The 25,144-nt window shown below is 29.8% G+C and overlaps 1 protein-coding gene across 2 annotated transcripts in view; it reads right to left on the bottom strand.

Annotated features, from left to right (window-relative positions):
• If (integrin subunit alpha inflated) overlaps positions 1-25,144 on the bottom strand; it is a 78,735-nt gene that overhangs the window by 48,073 nt on the left and 5,518 nt on the right. For both annotated transcript variants that reach the window (XM_072910593.1, XM_072910594.1), the window contains exon 3: positions 11,983-12,104. In XM_072910593.1, the coding sequence (XP_072766694.1) occupies positions 11,983-12,104 (122 nt within the window). The remainder of the gene's footprint in view (positions 1-11,982; positions 12,105-25,144) is intronic.

The raw sequence follows: 25,144 nt of genomic DNA, 5'->3' as shown, positions 1-25,144 counted from the left end.
ACAAAATGATCGATTCGTGAATTGCGTTTTTTGCCGGATCCCTATTATCCTTCATCATCGTCGAAAAAGAGATTTCCAATGGAGATACATTGACTAAATATAGAAATTTGATTTATTCGCGTAATAAGAGTTATGAGTGTGCGAACTTTGATCACAAATACGTCGAGTACGAGAGAGATTATTGTTCTGTAATTTGAGAAGACAAAAAGCAATTTTCGCATTTTATAAATAATGACAATGAACAAGATGCAATACCAAATGAAAATAACAAATGAGAAATCTTGTTGAAATAATGTTTCAGACTATTCCTTAACTAATTCAATAACGTCACGTTAGAGCGACCTTGTAATTATCGTTCGATGATCTCGAGAAAAGAGCCGTGGACAGGTGTCACAACGAAGAAACTTTAAGTGCCCCCTGCATTTTTCTTCGTTGATTTTACGAACTGAGTGAACCCGTTAGCCCGCATCGATCGGCTTTACTCCTTAAAGAGAAGTTGTCCTTCGCTTCTCAACCCTTACCGGTTTGTCATGACTGGGAAACGCAGAGGCAGAGTGATTCCAGTACAATCTCGGATACCAGAATTAATTCTATCGAGATTAATCGACAGTTATCTTTATAATGTGACATATATTTTCTATTTAATGAAAACTATCTTTCTACATTATACGTAAATTTCTTTCAAAATTTAATTATAAATAAATTAATTTATATATTTATATAATTAAAACATATCTTATTAATTTAACAAAAATTAACGTCACGAAAGAATTATACCTTTTGCCTTTTTATTAGAAAGTTAGTAACAAGATAATCAGATGGTTGCAAGTGTCAAGAAAAGCATATTTCAAGATCTTTAGAAATTAGTTCTTGAGAACGTGGCCGAACCTTTCGAGAGGTACAGCTAGGGCAGTCTTACGGTTTTCTGTATTAGGTATCGTTGGTTTCTTACAGAGAAATGGTTCTCAGTATTTCCAGACAGTCGAACACTTGGTAAAGTGTACGACGAAAGTCGAGTTCCTCGAGACGACATTTTCGCTCGAATGGCCGAAGAGTGAGTGACCTCGAAGATCTACACGAGATCTCTTCCTTGTACGCAGGTAGAATCAGTGATATGAGATCGAGAAGATCGACTATGACTATGACATACCGCGAGTGGAGCAACAAGATAAATCTCGAATAAAAATCGAAAGTCAAATGTCCGTCTTAAATTGGCGTTTTCAAAAATTCAAAGTTTTAGCAACAATTTTCCTTGCATACGTCAATAATTCTATAATTTCTGATACTGGGATAAAGTATACTATACCGGCGAGATTAAAAATTTATTTAAAATAGTTAGAGACAAGAGAATTATTGATAAAATATACTAGGAATTGTAGAACTCTTTGAAAATATAGGGTCTTATTGTTTTGAAAATATATGATGTTTATAGTTTATAATTTATATAGAAATGACTTTTTTCAAAAACTGAAATACAGAAATCTTTTCTGGGAATTATAAAATTATTGCAGATATAAATGTAACTGTTGCGCTTTCAATTTTTGAAAATAAAACGTCAATTGGCAGTAAAGAGATTTCATATAGACATCAGATCGATGATAAGAGAAATGACTAAAATAATCTCTTTCCAATCTTGATTACAATTCTTCTCGCAAATGTATATCATTAAAAGTTCATTTAACAAACATATTCACCAATGAAAAATATAATATACCTAAAGTTAAAAGTATAAAAAAAAATAAAAGCTCCAAGAGAAGATGCATTTTAAATAATTTTTTTTATCCAAAAAAGTGCACTTGCGGCGAAGAATAAAAAATCAATTAATTTTCTTGAATAAATCACGGTTAAAATTAGACGTCTTGTACAAATTGTAGCAAATCATTCGTCGAAGTAATAATAATATTGTTCTCGTTGAGGCTCCATCGCGAAACCAGACGATAGCTATTTTAGAAAGCGACTCCGTTCGCGGGGTTTCAACGACACACTGTAAATCTGGATGCTGGTTAACCTACCACTATTTTAAACCGTGACAGTAACATAAACTTTCAAAAGAAATACGAATTCGTAAAACGTTTTCGAAGAACGAATGTGATTTTATGTAATCTTTTCTCGATCCAGATATTGAACGATGTTGTTTAAATAACGGTAATCTAGAAACGCTTTTGCATGCAACTATAAATAAAGAGAGAAAAGCAGCTCGTTTAGAAAAAAAATTTACACAAATATCCAATGTTAAATAAATAAATGAAACTTTGAATAAGCAATTTATGTTTCAACAAATATACATAAATATATTAATCAATTGATTGAATAATTGCAATTAAAATCGATTAAATAATAACAATTAATAATAATTCCTAATCATCAATAAACATAAACAAACACACATCCAAACAATACTCTTTTAGTTTCAACAATTAACAGTGAACAATAACGGGATGCATTTGAAATTATTAGAGATCAATTATCGTGAAATCGCGGATTTGGCGAAGTAACTTTTCGACGATATCATGAGTGACTATCGCGAGAATATCCAGTCTCGCGTGACGATGCTTATGTATGTATGTGCAAAGGTTCGAGAAATAATCGAGATGTTTTCGTTCGCGCGCCAAGAATCGACGACGACAGAGCAGGAACAGCCGGTTACGACTACCGGGTGCGAGCCTAATTGGACAAGATCGAGGGAGGATAGAGCATACGTTCGGTTTAATTATCGATCAAAGCGAAATGTTCGTACGCACATGTAACAGTAGCCAACCGTGAAACGGAGAGGTGAATCGGACTAATTGGATGTACATCTCGAAATCTTGTATGCGCAGCTGAACGAAAACGTTTTCTCGAGTAAAACAACGCGACTTAAAGAGAAACGAAGAGAGAGAGAGAAAAACATTGACTAAAAGAGCAGAAGAAGCTGATGTGTCTTATTGTATTGAAATCAGATTTGCACGTAAATGCAAATAGATAAAACTGAAATAAATAGATTTGGAAAGTTTTTACGCACGGATGGTTTAATTATATTGGTATAGTTTTCGTTAATTAGTTATATCTTATGCGTAATCGATCTATTCATCATTTCTTATATCTTGAATTTATTTTGTTAATTTAATTTACATTGTAAGCTCTTTTTTTGTAGTTACGTATGTGTAAAAGAAAATTTGTAAAATTAATACCATATTACGACGAAATAATGTAACATTTAGACATTGAATGAGTGAAATATATCATAATACAATTTCAAAACCTTCAATATAATTCTGATAAAATAACTTCGAATTATCGACTAGTCAATTTAAAAAAGATTGCAGAAGAAATAATCATCGAAAGGAAAAATTATAACTCAAATGTTAGGAACATCGTATCTTTCTTGCAAAATAGCCACAAGCCATCACGACTCAGCTATCCACGATATTCTATCTTCTCGATTATGCGCGAACGCACTGAAAAGGAAGGGATATACATATGTACGTACATATCTTTCTCTATACGTTTCGATTCATTTTCTCCTTTTATGCCGATCTTGCATTATCGATTGATCTCGTTCACGCGCTCCATTTGTCGGATAACGTGAAATCTCAACGGTATCGGTTTAGTTGCTTGATTTTCTACCTATCATGCTTGATGCGGTCAGTTTTGATTTCTGGCGTGAACGAATCCATCTAACTGGCATCGGTATTATTGTCTGCGCAAAAGTCGATCGAAATCGCGAACTGCCGTCGATCGCCGCCGAGATACGATATTACGAGGTGTGTAACCGCATCTAATTCGCGCCGCGGGTTTAATGCTAATTTACATTAGCGCGTTCGATTCACGCACATGTTTATGAGCGGCGTAAAAGGTTACATCGGGCGCGAGTGCGATTTTTTTTAATCCTGTCGTTTTTACCGGAGACACTTGATGAGTCCCGGAGGTGTACTTTAAACGCGGTCATTTTAATTAATTCGAGAGTGCGTTACTTTCCCTCTTCTCCCAGACTTTACGCAATATTTTGCCCTTTCTGAACTTATAGGCGTTACATGAACATCAGAGAACAGAAATCTCTTTAGAATAGATGCATTCTTTAGACTTTAGACAGAAAGCATAAATTCACGGTGATAATCTAATTCGTTAGAGATATTTTCCGGACGATATTTAAATAGTTTTTGATATTAAGATATAGCTTACAGTTGTTAGTTAATAAACTCACATATAATTTCTGTTAAATTAAAGAGATCATCTGTTATAAAAATCAAAATATTACATGATAAAGTAAATCTACTTCATGATCATCTTCAAATTCTGACTATGCTGAAACTACAAAAATGAAATTTATTATATACGTATGGCAAAATAATATCATTAATTCTAAAAAATAAAATTTTACGATATACTTATTATATATACACATATTTTTTTAAATTAAATTTACTTAATATAAGCTGTTTGATTCAATATTGTCATCGCTAACATTAGAATTAAAATTTCTTAACAAACCAAAGCGTATTTATGATTCTGAACACGATGTAGGACTCTTCTTATTCCTATGTATAATTAATGGCATGAACTAGGGATAATAAATCATGCCTGGTTCAGTATGCAACGTCACGTGCAGCAATTGCCAAGATTCGAAATATAGTAGAGTCAACGAAAGAGTGGGTGTATTGGCACTAACTAAAAATAGTGCATCCCTGTATCGAGTTTGTCGGTTACTTCTTGAGATTAAGAAACTACATTAACGCTAAAGAAAGATAGAATGTGGGTCAACTGTTTCATAACACAGTCTGATGAACATGAAGTGAAAAACATTGTATATTTACATCAACGTCTTTAATAAGCCTAATGAGAGGCGACTAAAATGTAATAATTTAGATAAAAATGCTTTATTAATCCTAAAAAAAACGCAACATGTACCAACAATCTCAATACTAAAATTATTAAGTTTATTTTATTTTATATAATGTCGAAAAATAAAGAGAGTAAAAAATATTTGTAATATTAATAAAGTTACATTTATATTTTATAATTAAAATGTTGATAATTTTTATTTCCTTAAGTTGACAATACATAGAAATAAATTAATTACTATGTTAACAATTATTGTAAGTTTATTTCCATTTCAAACTCACTAATATTAGATCTCATAGAAATATTAAGTCAGCAATATTTGATTCATTGTAATAATTGATTTATTCTTACACATATATGTATATATATACATATATATATATATATATATATATATATATATATATATATATATATATATATGTACATATATTTCCAAATATGTTATTATTTTGTTTTTCATTTTGAAAAACAAAAATGTATTGGATGATTAAATGTGCAATAAAAAAAATATAATATAATAATATAAACATATATATAAATGTTCTGAAGACCGTTTTTTTTTTTAAAAATCAAAACTTTTTTTTATAAGATTTACATGTAAAAGTATTTCTTCCTAATTATCTTTTGTTTAAATCATTTAAATAAACGAATCGAATTAATGCTTGTACGTGATTTATACGACACTAATATACAAATAAAAATATGTTCGCTTCAGAGTTGCTCTGCTAACGCTCGATGCCTTCTAGATGTCAGCTTTTCTTAAAAAGATTTGTTGATTCACGTTTTACTTGCAAAAAGTTTATATAATTCATATAATTAATTTACGCACAATTCATACAATTTATTACACAATACATATAAGTTTTTTGAGTTTAAATGTGAAAGGCACATACAGATAGATATTTGAAATCTCTTTCAATGCTGTTATTTGTTAAATCTATTTAGTATTACTATTTTGTACATCTTTGATAAACTTTTTAAATATTTTTGGTTTGTAGGTTTATAATTTTGAACTTAATAAATATCTATACATATATATATATATATATATATAATCATTTATTACGCATATATATATATATATATATATATATATATATATATATATATATGCGTAATAAATGATTTGGATGCAATAATTGTTTTTTATATATATGCATGAATTATTATATATGTATAAGTATGTATGCACTATTATATATGTATTTTTAGTCGACTCATGCCAAGTAAACTGATGTGAGATAATTGAATATCTTTCGCCAAGTTATATATAAGTTAGTCAATTTTTCTTTTATACCATGGATTAAATATATTTTTAAATATATAATTAATTATATTATATATAATAAGATTATATATTTATATATAATAAGAAATATACGTTTTTGAGCTTCTTTCATAACTTATTCTTATATTATTATAAGATCTTCACAGATTGACATCCCAATTCTTGATTCTTGTCTCAGAGCATTTCAAAGTAACTCGAACTCGCTTAGACATAATTCGTTATGGTATCATAACAGCTTATAAACGCGACAAGAAGGAAGGGTTTGATCATCTAGACAATCTAAGAAATGAAGGTGAACTTCTCGGCGTGCACAAAAATTATGTTAAAATCATTCTAGACAGTTTTCGTCAATAGCGAAACATATATATCTTTAAAGTGTTTTTAATTTAAAGGAAAAAAAAGATCATGATGTTTGACTACATATGAAAGTATATATGGTGACACCATATGTGAAATGTATAGAACAAGAGACAACAATCTCACCTGCCCTCGGGCAATCGACAAATTTTAATCGATTATCAAACTACTGTTGGAGCAGAACTTTCATTGAGCATTGTTCAGCAAGGTGTGTTTGTTAATGAGATTTCAAATTCGACATCGGAGTACAATTCTCAATGACAATTATAAATATGAAATCGGATATTGCAGAAAATGCGAATGATCTTTAACACTGAGAACCGATACTGCAAAGTATGTTTTGATTTCTTAACTTTCTATTTAGGATAAATTTTCTAAATACTGAGTCTTAGCAATAACGTTCCAGCAGATATCATTATACGTAAACAGTAAATATTAAATCCCCAATGCTTAATTAGTTACTTAATATATCGTTAATTTTAGCATTTGTACATGGATAAGTATGTGATCAATCATGTAAAATTTTAGACTGTTAAGTTACTCTACAAACGCATTAATGTTTCAACAAAACCTATCTAAAATAGTGATGTAAAAATTTAAATTAACACTAGATTAATTTTGCATGAATTTTCACACAATGAGAGTTCATGTGTTTCCAAATTTATTTGGCCAATATTTATGTAATTATCGTGATTTTTTTTTGTATCCTTACTAGCTTTGTATTCTTCATTTTTAATTTATAAAATTATATTAATAACATTTGTATAAATAATAATTAAAAATATATATTATTATATAATATTAAATTTTTTAAATATATTAATTTTGTTAGTGATTTTGTTACTAAGAATTGCTTTTTTAACTTTATTAGAATGAAAACGTTTCAGATTATATTCAGATGCGAAAGGGTTCAAATAAATTTGGAATAGCAAGAATTTTCTTTTAAAAATTAAATTACTCAATAAAGAATTATTTTATATTTATAAATCTAATTATAATTTATTTTATTTTTGTCCTTTGATAAGTTTTATGATTATATTAATAATATAAATATTATTTCCTTATATTACTAATTTTTAATATTTAAATTATTCTATTTCATTAGTAATTATTTTCTCATCAATTGGTGGTTAGATTGTAATTTTAAATTTATATTGTAATTTTTAATTTAACGGATCTATTAATCGACCGTGACAATAACTAACTTGCTTATACTCTATATCACAAATAAGACAATTTGAAAGTTTTATCAACGCTGAGGAAGAAATAGAATAAAAAAATTAAATTTGTCTTAAATTTTAGCTACAATTTTAAAAATACAAGAATTTATATAGAAAACTTATTTCAAATAAATGTCGACATTACAATCAATGCTATCAAAAATTAAAACACATAATACTAATTAGATTTATATACATTGTATTTCAAATAATTTAACAAACAATGAAGTATAAATTTGAAAAATCAAAAGCTTTATGTGTAAATAATAAAAGAAAATTTATTTACGATCAAATTTATTTCTTAATAATTAATCAATTTTTATTTCTATTTATATCAGAATTTGACTAACAATAAGTTAACTTCAATTTTTATGTTAATAAAAATTTATTCAGCTTGTGTATTTATATGTGTGCTCAACTATGTTGTCTTGATAGCTTTATCATCTTAAATTTAACTTATTATAAATCGTAGGCAATAATATCTTAGCAGATATCACACTATACGTAAACAGTAAATATCGAGAAAACGAAAACATTGCTGTTGATGAGTCGATATACTTTTAAACAATGTTTTTATTTATGTTTGTTCGGAAAGTTCTTCTCAAGTGACAACTTTCAGTTACTAACATAATTTGTAGCTTTAAAACCTCATGTGTTATGAAAAGTTTTCCAAGTCTCTCTGAAGTCAATAACAGTGAAACAAAGTTTTGTGAAAAATAATTTTAAATATAAAAAATATAAAAATTTTAAAAACTCGTGGCATCCAAGTGTAAAACGAGAAAGAAACCAACTCAGCTTTCATATCAAGAGCGCGTTGAAATTCACCAGCAAGCGAATGCAGGTATCGATTCAATTAAAATTGCTGCTGAGTATAAAATTCATGAAACTACTGTTAGACAAATAAAGCGTAATAAGAAATTTGAATTAGTGAAACAAGAAATGAACCTGGAAACAAAAAGAGAAATGAAGTATAAAGATTTGAACGATCAATTGAAGAAATGGTATCTAGAACAGAAAACATTAGGAAACACAATTACCCAGAAGCTACTTTATGAGAAAGCACAAGAAATCATAAATAAATTTGGAGGACCATCAAGAAAAAGCCTATGGGACTGGCTGCGCAAATTTGAAAAACGTTACAATATACAATATACAACGTTACAACCATGGGTGTCGATTAGCTCTTTTCGGTATGAAGAAGTGGATAAACAATTGCTTAATTGGTTGCTAGAATTGATAATATCAGAAGATAAAATTTCACCCGAGATGCTTAGGAATAAAACCAACCGACTTTTAAACGAGTTTGGTGGACCATTAACAGATAGTGGAAAAAGAAGGTGGCTAAAAAAATTTAAAAAATGTCATGAGATTCTAATGAAACCTGATATTTTGCAATATTTTGATCAAAGAGGTGATGAGACCAATCTATCTGATTTGGATGAATATCTATTTAAATGGTTAATAAAACAGAAAAAACAGCACATACAGTTACGCACGAAATACTTATGGATAAAATATTGAACCTTATAAGCAAGTTTAGTGAACCATTCCCAGAGAAGGAAAAAGAAAGCTGGCTATGGAGAATTAAGAAACGTTATAGTGGGCCAAATCTTCACATCCCGTCTAAAATTTTGCAAAGAGATGATGATACCGATCAATCTGATGCTGCAACGTCAATTAAAAATGTAATAGAGGAAGACATCGTTCTTAAGGAAATACCTAAAGTGCTAAGTTCTAGTGGAAAATCTGGAAGAGAAGAATATCAAAACCAACAGCAAAATATTGTAAGTGTTGAAATTACTGAAGGCACAGGAAACATTAAAAATATTGAAGAAAACAAAGCAGAAAAAAATAATCCAATTGAAGACTCAAACAAATCAAATATAGCAATTAAAAGTACACTGCGCAGCAACACCGACTTTAATGAAATTTCTGAGATGCTCAACTATTATGAAGAAGAAGAAAAATATCAACAACAACAGAAAAATAATAGAAGCAGGGAGAATATTGTAGAAAGAGAAATATTCTTTGAAGATTTTTAAATATGATGTATGATGCAACGGAATTGGTTAATAGAATTGGCTGTATAGAATTAATAAACGTTATAATAGAAGAAGGTTCCGAATGAGATTTTGCAAAATGTCCAAAGAGATGATGAGATCAATCCATCTGATGTTAAACCTTCAAAGTCGAAACATTCGGAAACATTTTTAACCATGATGCGCGATGCAATAGAAAAACATGTTCCTTCAGAGAATTTAACAGAAATTGCCAAATAAACAATTCTTTTTTATTTTGTATGTAAACGATTTTTAAATATAAAATTAATTGATATAAATAATTAATTAATACAATATTAGATAATATCTTTTAATTAAAAATTTTTATAAGTGGTGATTTGAAATTTATAATAGTCTCTATATGCTAGAAAACACAATTTCAGAAAATCAAGAAAAACTTTAAAACATGATAAATTCAGGTTTTTTTCTCTGATACATTTTATATACATATGTTCAAGAGAATAAATATATTTAATCGATAATGTTAGAATTTTTAATGTAATTTTAAAATTGATATTTTGATTACTGTCTGAAATAATAATGTGCAGAAAAGATTAAATATTATTCATATATTTAAACAAAAGGATTCAAATATTTCAAGCTATTTTCAAAACCAAATTTATCAGTCGATGCAAGCGGATGTTATATTCATTTTAAATAAAAGAATGCCTTTTATGTATTTAATAAAAAAAAAACTGTAAGAACAATGAGTACAATACGCTAATTTTTGTCTAAGAAGTATAATGTAATTTCTATAGTTTTATTGTAAATTTTAAGTTGTTGAATACGATGATATATGTGTTTTATTTGTCTAACAAATGCATGAATTATTATATGTATAAGAATGTACGTATTATTATATTAGTCGACTCACACTGAGTAGACATTCGAACTGACGAGACAATTGGATATCATTCACCGAGCTATGTATCATTTAAACTCAATATTTTTCCGTTATGACCCAGGTAGAAATTTTATCTAGGACCAAGCAGGGCTCCATATATTTATTTATAGGGTCCAGATAGAAAATTATGTAGATTTTTCTGACTGTTATTTTTTCTTGGTAAAATCAAGGTCAATTTCTAGAATCTATTCTGAATTTAAATGGATATTTCAAACTGGATTTTTCTATTTAGGCCCTGTATTTAATTTTGGCAAATCGAGGCAAATTTCTACCTGGGGAGTTGAATATCATTTTACAATTAATTTTAATAATTTTTTATTCAATAAAGAGAGAATACGGATACTTCCTCATTTCAATTATATTCAAGTTATACTATATAAAATTATACTATATAAAATAATATATTATATTATTATTATATTATAATTATATTATAATTATTATATTATAATTATATTATTATACTATATAAAATAATAATAAAATATATTTCATATTCGTTTTAATTTGTAAGTTATTTTTAAAACCAATTTGTAAATTGCAAAAAAAATTGAGTAAGTAAATATTGTTACATAACTGAAAATAATGAAAATGAGGTAGTGTGTTTGATATTATATAACGATTCCGATAATTTTCACGATTTAATTGTTTAACTGCGTGGAAGTTCTGGATGATGAATTTACTTCGAAACTATGTATTTCACTTTTGTATTTTATGTTTTATGAAGATTTTTGGTTTGATTGTTTCGATGGATTCTAATAATCCATTTATTTGGAAAGCAAGTTAAAGAATACTTATTATGTTGATATTATCAATGTAAAAAAATTTTTCGCAGATTTATATATTTCAAATTTTAAAATAAAAGAAGAGTTTCTCATTTTGTCTTGATATTCCTCGAATTCTGTTATTTTCGTTCAAATTTTCAACTATTAACAATTTATATATATATATACATATATATATATTACACCATATATATATACATATATACACCATATTAATCTTGGTATAATATAATATAAACTAGCGTTCAACAAATTGTAAAGGATGAGAATTAGTATATACACATGTACATATATATGCACATATATATATATATATATATATATATATATATATATATATATTATATTATATTACACCAAGATTAATATGGTGTACATCATTATATATACTGTATAATTAAATTTTTTATCTTTAAATAAAACGTTACAAAATTATAATTAGCGTCTGGAATGTTTAAAAATCTTATTTTTTAACAACCATTCGTGCCACATTTGTCATCTGTTAAAGTTAAAATAATCGCAATAAAAAATAAATAAGCTTTACCTTTATCATCGAAGTGGATCATGTTGCATCTATCGTCTACTGCGATATCGCATTTATAGACCGCGCCTCCTCGATAGACGCCCGCTTGCGCAGTTTCGGCTTCCGGTGCGCCAACGATTGCCCTGAAAAAAATAAGCAGGACACTGTCAGCGAAATCGAACACTACGGAAAAATTGTGCTACAGTTATATATACAACTCTGATGTCTATTTGGTATCAATCGCACGATATAAATTGTCTTAAAGGCGATTGTCTCTGATAACAGATGATTAAGCGTCGAGGTTGTATTATTTGTGTCGATTTAACGATACTCAATAAGCATGCATATGTAATACATCCGTATTTTTAAGATTGAGGTCAACAATCGTAGGCTATTCCATAAATATTTCATGGCATAATATGTAATAATGAAGTCTAACTAATGGACGATGAATTATGTTCGATGAATAGCTTTCACTGTCAAAATCTCAAGTCAGCTATCAGTAGCCATTGAAATATCAAAAACTGCCAATTACGTTCTGAACTAGGCTAATATTAACTAATATTATATTTGAGCAATCATCATACTACATTTGGATTTTTTTTTGTATAATTTTCTTTTCTCTTTCGTAGAGAAAGCACTACATCTGGATTAATTTTATTATTAGTTTTACAACCTCATATCGCTAATAGAGTTTCTTACAATGCCTTGCTTTCTATATCGATCCTTTTTAAACCTTTTCTTTCTACTTTTTCATTATTTCTTCGAAATTGATTTATTTTTTTAGCATATAATTTTTTTCTTCTATCTCTAATTAATTAATCATATAAAAGTGTTATTTTAGGTACGCGTTTATAATGTATTTTCAAGCAAACACAAGTGACTTTATTAATGCAACTTTTACTAAACATAATTAATATTGATGACAGTGCCTTGAACATTAAATAGCATAATTAAACGCGAAAGAAATGCAGTAAAATAACGACGGTCCGACATCTTTAATTACCTTAATGACGATCGCTTTGCGTGTGCCAAATTGGCTATTATCGTTATTAAACGGAAGACTACTTTTTCACGAGTGCCTCTCCCACGAATTCGGTGGAATCGCCAATATTAGAATAATTGGCAATAGGTATCCAAACCCTAATTTATTATCTGTGTGCGCGAGAATCGACTTAATATAATGCAACCCAAAGAGGCGGAAATAAAAGGCGCAATGTGACGTGAGTATTAAACAACGCGCTCCGACAATATGAAAATAAAATGGTGTAAGACAATCGATCGTGTAATTATCTCTGAAAGGCGTGTCAGCCTTGGACGAAATTCAAGAGAGTATCGGGATTACTTTGACCTATCGACGAGATAATTAATTTCACCCGCAGAATATTTAATGTATTTATATTATTTTATATTTAAAATTTTTTTTCTTAATTTCCGGATATGTGTTTATATAAACTGTTGTTTAAACAAAATTTTATGTTGAATACAAAATATATTTAAAAAAAACGTTTTACAAATCAAACAAAAAATATTAAAATTGAAATGATTGAAAAAAAGTGTCCTATTTTGAATGAAATACGAAAAATATATAAAAGCTTATTTAAATTAGATTAATTTTCGATTACATCTTAAATTCTTCCGTAACATTTTTTACAAGCAAATGCTTTGGAAAATATTAATGGGAAAAGCCATTTTTCGGATATTGTCACTTCGTGACAAATGGCATGACTAATGACGTGGCTTTTATCGCCTAACATTGTGTCAGACGATTCCGGAATATTAGCTTGACATGGAAAAAAGTAAAAGCTTTCTTCTCACTTGACGGAAATTATCTCATCAACGTATTTACGCGATATATCATTGTTGATCTTGAGATATCATTGCAATATTGCGCATTGGGAGAGGTATGTCATTATTTAATACATCGATAATCAGATTTTGTTGCGGTATTAAAACGCGATATATTCTTTAAATTGTAAAACACAGATAATGTAATTTTCTTCAGATCAATCGAATAGGTGATAATCCATGTATATGATTTGACTCTGATTCAGTGACCTAGTTTCATAACGCTGCTAATTTAAAGTCCATTAACATCTAACACACTTAATATAGATGATAACCAATAACTTCGGCTATTATTCCTCGTCTGATTATTCTAATCTCTTGAGGAATTCAATCGGCGATTGTTACATCATATCATACACGCAATTAATAGTATTAAGACTTGACCTCTTGATTCCATACTTGAATAAGCTTTGATTATCATTTAAGCAACATATAAAAATTGCCACAATTTAATGTTTATGTAATAAAATTTGTTAAATTACTTAGATGTTGCACATGTAATTATTTGAGAGATTATTTGTTACCGTTGAAAATTATCAGGACAAATTCTGTGTAGGTTTTCATCTCAAAACACATGGAAATACATGCTATGTACCTATGGAGTAACCTTGGCACACATCAACTTCTAGGTTGGTGCAGCACGCGTAGGTAAGCGCCATACATGTACACATACACGTGGAAAGAGACGAGCCGTTTACACTGCTTATGTAAGCGATTCATAAGCGTGCGCTTGACATGTCGTGGAAGTCACATATCACAATATCAATAACGGCAAATGAACAGACCAATAAACTGGTAAAATTTATTAACAGCTACATTTAAATTGAAATTTATTTGAGAAATAAAGATAAAATAGTCTTTCACTTTTTCTACCAGTCTACCATATTATAGCAACGCGTGTCATTATAACTAATAAGACAGAAACAGGTTTTCCTTAGTAAGATTAAGCCAAGATAACGCACAGACGTTTAATTAGATGCATTTGCGCTCAATCAAACTAGAGTAATAACTAGAGCCGATAATAATGATAGTACGCGTAGAAAAAAAATGACTATGAAACCCGTATTCCTCCAATATATTGCGCAAGAACAAAAAAAATATTATAATAGAAATAGGAGAGATATTAAAGAGAGATATCATATTATCTCTGACGTGGATAATTTTTTTTGAATATCATGAATTGTGAATATAAGCACGATGAGAGCTGAAAATGTTATTTAAAAAAAGTATTTTAAATTTTATCAATTATACATTCCACTTGCATACCTAATTGGGGAATATAAAAATCATTATGATGAGAGACAGAGAGAGAGAGAGAGAGAGAGATCACTGTGCGTCATTGTTGAATTGACCATTATTTTAAAAATAAATTTTAGTATGTTTTCAATAATTTCTTCCAAATTATACTTAATCGTGTTATTATTACAATAATCATAAACTCCAGAAAAATTTCAGTACACTTGTATAATTGCAATGGACAGACGCTCTGTGCTACTTTAGTGAACGTGGGTCGAACCTGACGAGATCTTAAGCTCTCGCCCACTCTACTTTTTTTTGCATTCGTCGAGAACTATAGTCACCGATAATATGTGACGCATGCACGTGAACGGGAATGCAGGGGCGAACCGGTCCCGCAGGATACGAAATCGTCGACTTGTATCGTCGGGAATTCTCGCGATTCAGGAATATCGATGTAGGTTTCAGGTGAGCCAATCATGTGAATAGGTGCGATCGGTGGGCGATCGTGATGGCCTGAGTCAGATTACATGAGTATAAGCAACCTGACTGTCGAAGAGAAAGTCAGGATTTATTGGTTTTAGTGTCATTCTAAGGTATCACCAGTCCCTTATCGTAGTAGTCTTTTTTGTATACACAAATATTCTACATATACATATGCTAATAGTTTTCTCTGTAGACTGATATGAGTTATTTAATTTTAAAAATAACTTCCTAATAATCGGTTTATTTTTTTACGGCACTTTTTAGAAATAAAATAAATATTAATTGAAGAGGAAAAAATTATCAAATTTATACGGATCGGTAGTTTAATTTGATTTACTTTATTAAAATATTAATGACATAATATTATATGTATATATATATATATATACTTAGACATTTAAATGTTACCGCTTAGTTCATCATTAGTCACAACAAATTACCTAAGATGGTAAAACTGAGCTTGTGATCACCACGTTGAGATCACCAGCGCCGAAAATAGTTCTGCAGCTGCGATCGTCCCGCTATGCACCTGCGGTTTCTCGATGTTTATCGTCACGCAAATATTTTTCAACGACACAGAAATTTGATGAGCTGGCGATTTTCAAGGCTTCGGTCATAAAACGGAGAATATCTATTCAATCATGTATAACCGAGCTATACGATAAAGCAGATCATGAAAGCACGCGAAACATTGAGTTGAAAATTACTTGAGTTTCTTGTACATTAATGAATATAATGACAACAGTTCTAGAAATATATCTTTCTACGCATTTTATACGCCCTATTTACGGCCTATTATGTTACCGTTACTTTATGGTATAGAAACATTAATTAGCTATTGGTAATGAATAAATATTGTCTTTATGAAACATACGTGTATTTAAAGCTTAAAAAACATCATTAAATCTTTTATCTTTTTAGATCACAATATATGTTTCACTTTTTCACAGCTGATTGTTGCTGATTATTATGCCAAGCGCATGGTATACAAACAAGTCAAACGAAAAACAGTGGAGTAACTCGATAGTTCCCATATCGTATGTAATGCTTCGCGAGATGCAACACGTGCAACGTTACACCGGCTATTTTGCATAACTTTCCTGGCGAACCTCGAAATCTGCATAGGCCGCGCGAAGCGGCTCTTTTAAAACATTGTATTTATCCATCGCGCATGAATTAGAGAGTGACTTGTCGTCATCAGGTGTAATTCAAATCTCGCGGTCGGCGAATATCTTCTCTCGGTGTACATACATATAAAATTTTTTTATCCGTCGCTTTTTTTTTTATATTGACTTATTACAACACGGATCATACGCGCGCGTATTTGTAATCCCATATTTGGCAAAATCGGGACAGCTCCGAGTCATTGCCGTACTTGGTGAATTGCTCAATAGCGTCGCGTCGACCCGCTTCTACGTGAATCTCATGCTCTTTGATCTCTGAAAAATGTCCTTCCCTTTTGAAAGCGAATCATGTACGTACGTCGTGCGTGCAATGTGACAAATGTTTTACGTAGGTATACGTCTATGACAGCACTGTGAGTGGAAGCGCGCCGAAAGTACCGGTATATGAAAGGATCGTGATCGGTATTGTCATGCCGCGGGCAAAGAGCGATGTTATTGTTCGTAAGAGACAGAACGTTATTTTTTTTTTTTTCAAAAAAGATTGAGAAGAACGCGTGTATTTTACGCGTGCGAATCTTTTTCATCTTTTATATGCATGAATTTCTTTTCATACGCAAGATCGTATTTTTTTTTACGTGCAAATCGCAGATGATTTATTTATTATTTACAGATGAATCAACAAAAGAATTTATAAGAAATCCATTCTGCAAGATTATCGGATATCTATCTTCGAATCAGGAATTGCTTTGAATATTTTCCAATTTTTCCCTCTCTCTCTCTCCCCCTCTCTCTCTCTCTCTCTCTCTTGAATTTTAAATAAATAAATTTTATCTAATATATTTGACTCTACAAAAGTATGTTAATTACTAAACAAAGTTGAAATTTATATATACTGTCTTAATTACAAATTAACTTCATTAACTTAATTATATTATCTTTGGATAATTAGAAATATTTATCCATTTAAAAGTGCTTTTGTTGGTTTCAGTTGTAATCTTAATAAAACAAATTGTCGTCATGTAGTCACGTGTTTTTACGCGGTATATCATGTCGCACCGAACGTGCATTTGACTGGTTAACTTCCGTTACAACTATTACAACCAAATGAAGATTCGTGTACGAGCATAAAGAATGACGATTGTAATGCAACCTCGGGTTTCAAGCCGGAAATCACGTAACACTTAAAGTCCCTTTCCTCTTCCATAAAAGGAAGTGTCTCTTAAACGCCACTGGAAAGAATTATACAAAGGGCTCGTCCCTTCACAAAAATGCCGATTATAAATCATTATGTGATTATTAGAATAATTAACGTGTGCTTTCTAATATTAATTTCTCAAATATAAATATTTCAAACTTTTATTATAACATTTATATATTCACAAAATTTTGCTATAGTCTTTCATACGTTCAATAATGATGTATAATTATAATTTTCTTAAATCGCGATTAGAAATTTGATAAATTTATTTAAATAAAAGAAATTAAATATTATTAAGATTGGATACATAATGTCTACCGCAACACTATAACGGTTTTAAAAAAGTTAAAATATTTTACAGTTTTCTTTAAATCAATTTTTTACAATCGAATTTTATTTTTTTCTAAATCTTATATTTGAGTGTTGAATATTTGACAGATTTTTGGAATAAAATGCCGTTGATTAAATGCCGTTCAGCGATTTCACACACGGGTCAGCTTCGCCAGGAACGCGTATGTTAATGAGCCAGCACGTGCTAGGAAATTTAAACCAAACGGAATTTTCTTTCCATACGATATCACATGTAATGTGCTATGTTATTGCTGAGAATACTAAAAATTAACGTAGAACTCGCGCGGTATATCCGATCCGTGCGAAATTTTGCTTCGTTACGCATCCCTTCGTCAGGAGTACTTATTTGTAATTAAATATATAATGTAAGTCTGCCATAATTTTACAACAGACTATAGATATTTTACTTAATATTTAATTAATCAGAGATATATAACTTAAAATTTAAAAAGATTTAAATTATTATTTTATTCAATAAAAAAAAAGTAGTAGTCACGAGATAAATTCACTGTATTAAAATAAATTAATTTTAAATCTTCTTTCATTAAAAAAATAAATAAAATCCAATCGATCTTCAATTGCGCAAAAGAATCTTTAAAGACATCGTACGCAATATATGCGTCGAGGATACGCACGATCAGTCGATGACGTAACGCGAAGAACGGAGGCGTATATCGACGTTGAGTCGCCGCTACTTTATAAGGAGCACCTCCTTACACTAATACCATTCAACTCTCTCACTGTGGGCAAACCTGTAATCAACCATTCACGGCGAAATTACGCGTGTGCGTGAAACGCGTAATGATACCTCAATTCCACGGTAATGTGATCTACGATCGCCTGATTGATAATTTCACTTCCAGCGTCGCGAATTTGTCACCTCTGACAAATACATATTTTATCTCGTGTGTCACTTTAAAGGAAAAAATTTACATATATTGAGCAACATGTATCGTCTATAAATAAAATAGATTTGTATATTTCATATATGTATAGTAGTTTTATAAGATAAAATTGTTAGAATAAAATAGAATTATATGTAAACATTAAAATTTAAAGAATTTTTTAAAAATTTCTTTTATATATGTATATATATCTTTAATATATAAATATAATATTTATCAATCTATTTAATCCAACTTGATGATGCTAACAATATTTAATTTTTAAAAATAATTGTAAATTATTGGATAAAGACAGCCTTGCCACACCTTCACCTCAGGTAGAAAACATTTCTCTCTCACGATAGTGAATTCGTTAATCTCGATCACGCGGAGTAAATGTCCGCTGCTTGTTATTTATATTTATCGCTGAAAAAATTAAATTAGAGATTTTAAATTTATTAAGTTCTCAATAAATTAAAAACTATTTGTCTATTTATCACTTTATGGATGATATACTTGATAAAACAATATTTGGTTATAAGAGATTTTTTAACTTTTTCGAATAACGAAGACGTCTATAAATCAACCTATAAGTGGGAGATCTAAACTATAAGAAAGATTCCCCTAGTATTGATCACATCGAATATGTACTAATTAATGTTTCGCAATTCGCATAATTGAAAGCAATTGTAGTTACTTATTTATTCCATTATTACCAAGTTTAACCGTTCAAATCCATTAAAAAAAATGATGAAAACCCGTGAAGCGTTTGTTCAAGTTGAATTTCGAGATTTATATTGTTGTACTTTTTCTGTGCGTCTGATTGGCGATCAACGACGTTGAAAAGTGAATATTAATTCAATTTGTTGACAGTTTTTTGACAATTCAGTGAAGCGTGCGCTATATGCTACTTCCAAATAATAAATGATAAAAATGCATGTTTAAGCATGTATAAATTACTATTTTGCTATAATAACTATTATAATTCCATAAATAATATTTTTAATAAACTTGTAAAATATTTATTTAATTATTACAAATAAATTTTACCATACTATCATCTTTGCATCTATCATCGCATGCAAAACTTAATAAAGTTTATTCGACATAATCGACCAATCGATAATATGTAGTTTAATAATTTAATAGATTTAATATTAAATTAATACCCTTCTCTTAATATCAATACATTACATTTATTAACCTCGCTTACGAAATATGACGCACTTTATACGAATATTATATATAATATTGGATATGAATTGCTTTGTGGACTCATTTTTATAATCAAACGACTTTGATTATTCTATTAATTTTGTTGTTCCTTGTGTTCTATATTCTTAGTTCAATATTAAAGTTAACAGATTACCTTTTAAAAGAATGACATATTTTTAGCGCAAATGCTTGTAAGTGAATGACAGTACGAAAATGAACATCAAAATTAATTAAAATCAATCAGAAAACGCAACAATAATATATCTCGAAAACTATTAATTCTTTTATTAAGTCTCTCTATTTTTATACAATATATAAGTGTAACATAAAGTGTATAAATAACTTACTTTTTTATACTAGATAAAAGAAAAAGAAAAAACATATGTATATAAAATTACATATAGAAATTATGATATCGTGTATATTGTAGTTGTAGATGTATATTGTAGGAATGATACTGCCGAGATACTGCTGTCGAAAGAACTCTCCAGTGACATATGAATGCCTGATTAAACTGTTAGGAGAGTCGAAAGAGGATGAAACGGAAAATGTCTTAGACAAATTTTTCCTTTATGAGAAAGTAAAGGAACGAGATAGGACTAATGGCTATACGTGAATATCCACGAAATAATTCCTAGTTGCATCATAAAATATTTATAAATTGTATTTAAGAGTCTTCTTTATGACAATAAAAAGTATTTAATTCTTTTCTCTCTATTAATAATTTAATCTATTTGATTAAATAATTAAATAATTTTTATTGTTATATATGAAATAATTTGAAACCAACAAAAGAGGCTTAAAATCAGGAGATTAAAATCAAATAACTTTTTAATCTCATTAATTAGTGCGCAGTAAATCATCGTTTCATCTTGGGTGACAATACAATGACCTAATTCTATTGACGTGACACTATTGTTAACGCGATTGTGCTTACGTAAGTACACCATTGCCGAGATTGCCTGCTCGTTTATCTGGTTTGTCGAGTGCTCACTCGATGGAACATACAAGTCGCATGCAAATTAATCTTTCATCGAGAATGATTTGTCAAAAATTATATATAGTATGATATAAAAATGGTATATAGTACACATACACAATACATACTCAACATTAAATAAGTACGTTATGAAATATAAATAAATTATTATGTCAATTATTTTATAACTACATAATTATAAACATAATGAAACATAATTATTAACATAATGAAACAATAAACTTCTGCCAAAATAATGAGAAATCTCAATACATTCAAGAGAGTTAACAATAGCAAACTTTAGAAAAACGTTTACTTTAAATTATGTGATCAAGTGAGAATTAAGTTTCAAAAAAATGGAAAAACGTGACTGCAATAGGAAATATAAATTTCCCAAAGAAGACCTGCAAAATGTTTTTCTATGGACTAGGCAGACCGCGACGTGTCTTCTTCACGAAGTTCATCGAAGAAGGAAACATATACCAAGGGCAGTCAGCCATAGAGAACAATGCAGTTTTGAGGGAGTGACATGTTGACGTGCCGCAACCATATGGCGAACAGAACTGACCGCGCATATTGCATTTATAGTTACCACTCGAAAAGGAAACTATAAGAAACAAGCGAAAATTTCAAAACAATGTATTTTCCTTTCTCATAAATAACTTGCATTTATTCATCAATTGCAGTGATAGCTGTAGTGACACATGTATGTACAGTATATGTAATTAATATTTTCGATTAAATAATTTCAATTTATTTTAACTTATACGCACGAGCATAAAAGTTAAATTAAAAGTTTAAGCAAATAATGAAATTATGCGTAAAATAATTTTATTACTGTTATCTACTTTAATTTTAATGTATTTTAATTTTTTTGAGCAATTAAGCTTTTTGCATCGTCACATCGTATATTAATCAGATAGACGCCTCAATTTCAGAGATGACAATCAAAATGATTTACTTAAGATTAAAGTACCGCGAGTCTCTGCAATAATTTTATTACTTCTCGTAGTTAAGAAAAAAATTTGATATTTTACGATCTTTTGAAAATTATGTTGAATTTTCAGTGATGAAAAATTATTTATGTATAACCACATATCCTTTACCTTAACTATATTTATTATTCGTGATATATTCGCTTGACTTTGCAGGTATACATGTGTAGTCACATTTGTGATTTCGACTGAATCATGAATCACTCTCGGTAGCGCAACGTGACAGCGACACATGATACTGACCACCAATTCGAGTTACTGCTAGAGATCAAATATCGTTGCCTGAGATACCCTGTATTATCCCTAGAACTATTCAAGTCGAAAGCTATGAATTTTATGCGTTACGGGATAATTCTCGCGTGCCGTCGCGATATAACTGTCCGTATTCTGTACGCGTGTATATGCGGCGCCGTCTTACACGCGTGTTGCACGCGTGCAGGCAGGCAGGTAAAGGTAACAGGCCCCGAGCCTCTGCCGGCTCTCGTCTGCATAATGACATGGTCTGAGCTTCGGGCACGTGCCTCACGCGATCCTCATTACCTTCTGCTTCTCTCTCTCTCTTTCTCTCTCTCTCTCTCTCTCTCTCTCTATATATATATATCTTTCTTGCCTTTTTCTTCTTCTCAAATCCACACGTTCGTTTCGTTTATTGTCAATTTTCGATGGCGAAAAAGATTAAAACGATTTCACAATCGTATCGAGAATTCTCATCTCCCATTATGTTGTAGCCCCAAACAAAAAATAATAAAATGATAAATTGCTGCAGAAAAAAATGATTGAAAAGCAAACAATTTCATATCTTCTGAAAAATCATATATTTATGACTATAAACTATAATTAAAATGTATAGTATGAAATACGGTTTAGAAATTTATTTGAATTTTTTTGGGCTTTGAGACTACATATAATATTTCATAATATAATAATGAAAAATAACAATTATCATTGTCACACTATATCAATGTCTGACATTTACTGCGAATTAATAATTAATTTTAAGGTATAATAAATAGATGTTAAGGTGGACGTCGAATTGAATAAGGCAAATAGAAGATTGAATAAAATAAGATGAGCTATAGAAGATGAATAAAAGAAGGCGATAAACACGAATTAAAATTACGAGCAGTTTTACATATGTATATTTTATATATCTTAAAATTTTTGCAATAGAAGTAATAAACATGTTTCTTTATAGGAATTTCTCTTAGAAATTATTATTATGTACTCGATATCTCAGTATCTTCAGATCTTTAGATAAATTATAGCTTATAATATAAATTAATTCGGTGTCGTATGATAGTATAAAACGAGAGGTCAATAATGTCTTATAACACTTTATAAAATATTACTTGTATGTTTTTTATGCACGCTCCTATTCGTGCTTTTATGATATGCGACGATTTTGCGCGTTCCATAATTCATTCGAAAGGTTGTGACACTAGTGATCACTTTGAAAGAGCTGATGCTTTAAATCTCCGCTTACAAGAAAGTCACAAGGAAAGATTCATATAATCATCGTATATCATGGCTTTACCGTGCCACAAACGACAAACTTTCGCGACGTTAAGTTGTACGGTATCACACACGTTGGAATTCGCGACGTGATGCAAAGGTGAATAAATTAATCGAGAAAAATAAAAAAATAGCACATCCGAATGATGCGTTCGATCGGTCTCGGCTTTCATTTTGCCAGCCGGAAGCGGCGAGGAAATTGAATCCTCATTTCCTCCTCTGTCCCGACACGCGTCGTAAGCACCGCACTTTTTATGCGAACGTAACGCTATGCGCGAACAACGTTCGTTGAATGAACCGGCTTATAATGCATATGAGAATTATCTTTGAAAAAAAAAAAAAAAAAAAAAAAAAACGTTGATTGCTATAATTTTTCTATAAGCGTAGAAGATAGAATATATATGGAGAGAATGAAAAAGGAGTATCTATATTTTTTCGTGGTAAATTCTTTTAAATCAGCATGCAAAATTGCATAATATATGTATCACATTCTCACACAAAGCATTGTCTTGCACAGAATAATCTATGAAATGGAGTTTCGTTGCGAATCGTCGTTAAACCGCATCGCATACTTATCATATGGAAGCGGCCGATGATAAGAAGACTAACGCTTTCCGGAATATCAACGAGAAGCATTTTATGCGATAATTATACTTACAAAGGAGAGCTAATTTCTCTTTCTAAAGAAATGATCTATCTTTGTTGTGTTGTGATACGCGTCAATTAGCAATTTCAATCATCGAGACGAATAACAATGAGGAACGAGCAGCGTTGATTCTGTTGTTTTGTACTGAATAACGCATTGCGATTATCAGTATGTTTACTTTGCTTTACAGACATCGCGTCATAAAATCATTCGCATGCATTTCGCCAGGCAATTTTAACGTCATCGCTGATATTAAACTTACGATGCATTTAGCACTAAGGTCAATCAATTGTCGTATATCGAGATACTTTGAGAACAATGCATCGGATTATTGAATTCTTTTAATTTATTAAAATAAATGTCAGATATATGTATAATATATATATCTCTAAATATTGTGATATTAAGAAACAATATGTACTTTTTCTTCGTTTGCTCCTTAATTAATTAAAATATTATTGTTTCAGTTTATAACCTTTTATCTTGCGAAATGTAAGCAATATTATAAATTCTATACATAAGTATCAAGTATTTAGGAAAAATAACAGTTTAAATACATTGTACAGGGCGTCCTGCGAGTAAACCGACAAACTTCTAGAATGTGTTCTAGAGGTCATTCTAAGAAAATGTTTATGCTACAAATCAATTCGGTTCAGTTATTGAGATATAGACAATTTTATTAATATTGTAATAAATAAAAAATACCAGA

The sequence above is a fragment of the Anoplolepis gracilipes genome, chromosome 2 (assembly GCF_047496725.1).
Source record: "Anoplolepis gracilipes chromosome 2, ASM4749672v1, whole genome shotgun sequence".
Taxonomy (NCBI): Eukaryota; Metazoa; Arthropoda; class Insecta; order Hymenoptera; family Formicidae; genus Anoplolepis; species Anoplolepis gracilipes.
This window is presented reverse-complemented; position numbering and strand designations above follow the sequence as displayed.